Source organism: Ostrea edulis, chromosome 5 (assembly GCF_947568905.1).
Source record: "Ostrea edulis chromosome 5, xbOstEdul1.1, whole genome shotgun sequence".
In the NCBI taxonomy this organism is placed as follows: Eukaryota; Metazoa; Mollusca; class Bivalvia; order Ostreida; family Ostreidae; genus Ostrea; species Ostrea edulis.
In genome coordinates this window covers 41,780,924-41,784,995 of record NC_079168.1, presented here as the reverse complement: position 1 = coordinate 41,784,995, position 4,072 = coordinate 41,780,924, and the positions used below count along the sequence as shown (strand labels likewise).

The window sequence follows — 4,072 nt, the reverse complement described above, 5'->3', positions numbered from 1 at the left end:
CGAGTAGAATTTTATAAATTTTAAACGTATTAATAAAAAAAAATACATTTTTTCGAGTCTCTTAAATTAGGTTTATTATACATTTAGCTTCAATTTTCTAACTTATTGTAAAACATCAGATATCACAAAATGGCACATGGTTGTGACAGTTAAATCAAAATAAATTTTGCCAACGAGGTAGAACTCCAAGTCACCAAGGGAGTCGGCCCAGCGGTGGCGCGTAATATCTCGCTGTTCCGAGAAATGTCGGACAATATCGCGAATGTTGAGGAACTTCGGCAGATGAAGTACATGAACGTCACAGATGAAGATGCTGCTGTAATAGATTTTCAAGAAAATACTGTGTTGTCAAATAATTTATCTTTGCAGATGGATGATATGCAAATATCAACATCCAATAGCATAAATACTACCACTGTCACATCTCCACTGCCTGAGAATGAAGCCACTGCATCAAAGGAATCAACAAGTGTTGTTTCTCCTTATCCTAGTGTGCCGAATTCTCAGGTAATGTTCATGATCGAGAGCAAGAACAAGGAAAAAATGTTAATCTGGATGCAAAACCCAAAGATTCCAAGTTCTCTTGGCCTATTAAAGATGCAGAAACAAGTGCCAGTGTATAAATGTGAACCAGAATACATTTTGTCAGCCATTGCTTCTGGTCCATCTTATACTAGCATTCCGAATGCATCTACAAATACATCCACTATGGGGCCATTCTCATTGGGTAGTGTTTTGAGCACAATTTACCCCAAAACTGGTGCTGCAGTTGCTCAACCATTCAGTTTTCCACCTGCAGTATCAAGTGTCACATTTTAAGGTCATGGGATCAGATTCATCTGGATACTTGATATCACCAAATGTTTCTGTTAAATCTGAAACAAGTGACACATATATGCCGGTTGGAAGTTCTTCCATACCACAAGGTGGTACTTTACCGTCAAGTGCTTATGGATTGATGCCAACTGGACAAACTGTTTCGAAGGCCACCGGTACACTTTCCCAGTCACAGGATGGTTCTATACCGTCAAATGTTCAGGGGTTAATGACGCCTCACCAAACACCATCAAGTTATAGCTGTGTTAGTGGGTTTCCTTCTTAGGCACCAGGCGGTCCTCAACCGTTGGTAGCTGAAGGGTTGGTACCACCTACCACCAGTGCACCCATACTACATGTCGGTTATGTACCGTTAAGTGGGCAAGGTACAAATCTCAGTATAGTGTCGGAGTCATCATCATCAGCCAACACTATCTATCAAGTCATACATACTTTCCAAGCCAACCCATACCACAAGCACCAAGCTCACCAGCTTTGCCTAATCCAACTATGTCATACACACAAAGTCAGGCTGTGCAATATGCACCTCTTCAACAGGTACCAAAGACACCGCCACAATACCAGCTTACACAACCCAAATCGCCTCAAAGCAGTATGTAACATCATCCGTGGAATGCACTAACACAACAATACAATCAAGCAATTTTGCCACAACAAATTGCACCACAACACACCCTTTATACACAACAACAGGGCACCATGCAACAAAATACTTTCACACAAGGGCAGCAAAACATGCAAAATGTCTACCATCATGGTCCACAGCAAATTCCTGTACAACAGTCTCAACCAATTCAGAACCACATACCACAATTTACTCAGCAAGTGCAATATGCATATCAACCACAACAACAACATGCAAAACAACCTGAACATCAGCCCACAGCAATTCAGTTCCAACATCTGCATCCAATCCAGAACCACATGCAGCAGTTCAATCCACAAGTTCATATGCATATCAGCCAAAGCAACATTCACAACAAGCAACACCACCACAATGTATGCCACAACAGGCACCACTGCCACAAGCAAGATATCCGCAACATCAGTACCAGCAACCACAAGCATACCAGGTACCTCAGCAAGAACAAACACATGTATATCAACAGCAACAAGTACATCCACAACCCCAACAGCAACAAACATTCTGAGAGTATTGCATGTCAATACATAGTCCCCTACCAGTTGCAAAAATTACTGTACAACAATATTCAAAGTTAATTATGTAGGTTATGGTAAAAGGGAAATTGGGGAACCAGGATAGGAATGGTTGGAAATCAACTACTATTCGAGCAGAGACTAGATCAGGAAAAAAGGCAAATTTATAATTAGGTTTAGGTCTTTAACCAAGTCAATAAAATGCGACATGTAGGTGATCATGAATAATTTAGCTATATTGTTGTATTACTATGCTAGAAGCTTTAATGAGCGTAGAACTCTTATCTACGGAGATAAGAAACTTGGATGGAGACTAACAATTCATGCTATTTTTCTAAGTCCAATGACCATAACCTAATGAAAAATCAACAGACCGAGACGACATTTAAACTTGATCTGTAACTGGTTAAGGCAAAGCAATGTACCAAATATCAACTGAATATCTGTAAGCACAACCAAAAAAAGTCCGGAAAACTGATAATTCATGTTATTTTTCTAAGTCCATGGGCCATAACTAAGTGAAAAATCAACGGACCGAGACGAAATTCGAACTTGATCTGTAACTTGTTATGGCAAAGCAACATACTAAAAATAAAATAAATATGTGCAAGAACAGAGAAAAAAGTGCGGAAAACTGGACTGACGGACGGACTGACAGACGGAGCGCAAACCTAAAATTCTTCGACTTCGTCGGTAGGGGACTAACAACCACAAGTACATCCAGTACAGCAACAACCACAGGCACATCAAATACAACCAAACGCACAAGTAATTAAAAATCTACAACCACAGGCACACATACCTCAACAGCAACAACAAATGGATAGGCAGCAACAATCACATACACCAGCAAATGTTCCAGATGTGCCAATTCAACCACAGTTACCAGTACCAAACCCTCAACAACCACATCCACCACCTCAAAACATCAAGGCATAGGCGCCTAGACCGCATTGATAACTTACCAAAAAACACTGCGGATTGATGGCTCTGATTCTTGCAAGGCTTCCCGACAAAAATTCTCATGATATGTAGAGATTCGAAATTGGAGACCCCAAGAATCTAGAGATTATTTGCGATAGTGCTTGAAGGGTAGGGCTAGCGAATACTATCATAACACAGGATGGTGACATTGGGCTTGGCCAATTCGTGCAAAAAATGAAAAAAAAAGGTTTAGCTACAAAGAAATCTCAGAAACTGCCCAACTTAAAATCAAATCTTTATCTCAGGGGTCTTCCGAAAGCTTAGAAGAATGGACTGATCATGTCATTCAGCTAGCTCTTCGGGCTAATGAAGGACTGCTTGAGGATTATATGGTAAAACAAACAATCAAACGCATTTTGTCATGGTTGTTTAGACGTAGAGGCAGGGCAGAATGCCCATTAACCTTCATTCACAAACTATAGAGGAAACTATTGACCACCTCAAGAGTTTCAGCATTTCACAAATTCTATGGTCGTTATAACGATCTAGTTCGCCAATACAACCTATCATTGAGTCATATGCTGTCTGACGTGTTTCATGCCGATTGTTAGGCCGTTCTAAGCACACTGAGTTTGACTACGGATAATTCCGTTTACCTGATCAAGGTATGGGGCTCATGGCTGGTGTCACCGTTCGACATGGGATGCTTACTCCTCCTAGGCATCTGATCCCACATCTGGTGTGTCCAGGGATCCGTGTTTGCCCAACTATCTATATTGTATTGATTAAGGACTTATGAGATTGATCACTGTTCGTTATCTTCACCTTTCATTATCAAAATTTCACATAAACTGGTTAAAACAATACAATAGTATTCATAATAATTTCATGAAACAATCTCTTTAAAAAATATACAAAATGTTTGAGAAAAATAAAGGAAATATATCGCATAATAGTCCGAGATCGCCATGTTGTTACAGCTAATTATATATGCATGTCAAAGGTCAATCGGGGATAGCCGTGTTAACGTAAACAACAATGGATGCCTGCGTTATTCTTGAAGTCGTACAGCGCGGATCTTTTTGATTGGCATTTTTTAATTTTGGTATATAATATATAGATATATCTTTAAACAAAATGGATACTGGCGATT

At 39.8% G+C, this 4,072-nt stretch overlaps 1 protein-coding gene across 1 annotated transcript; it reads left to right on the top strand.

Annotated features, from left to right (window-relative positions):
* The first annotated feature begins 1,579 nt into the window (after positions 1 to 1,579).
* Positions 1,580 to 2,934, top strand: LOC130054952 (anaphase-promoting complex subunit cdh1-like). Its single transcript, XM_056166080.1, has 2 exons — positions 1,580 to 1,990; positions 2,788 to 2,934. The coding sequence occupies exons 1-2, from the start codon at positions 1,580 to 1,582 to the stop codon at positions 2,932 to 2,934; spliced, it is 558 nt and encodes a 185-aa protein (XP_056022055.1).
* Positions 2,935 to 4,072: the final 1,138 nt, after the last annotated feature.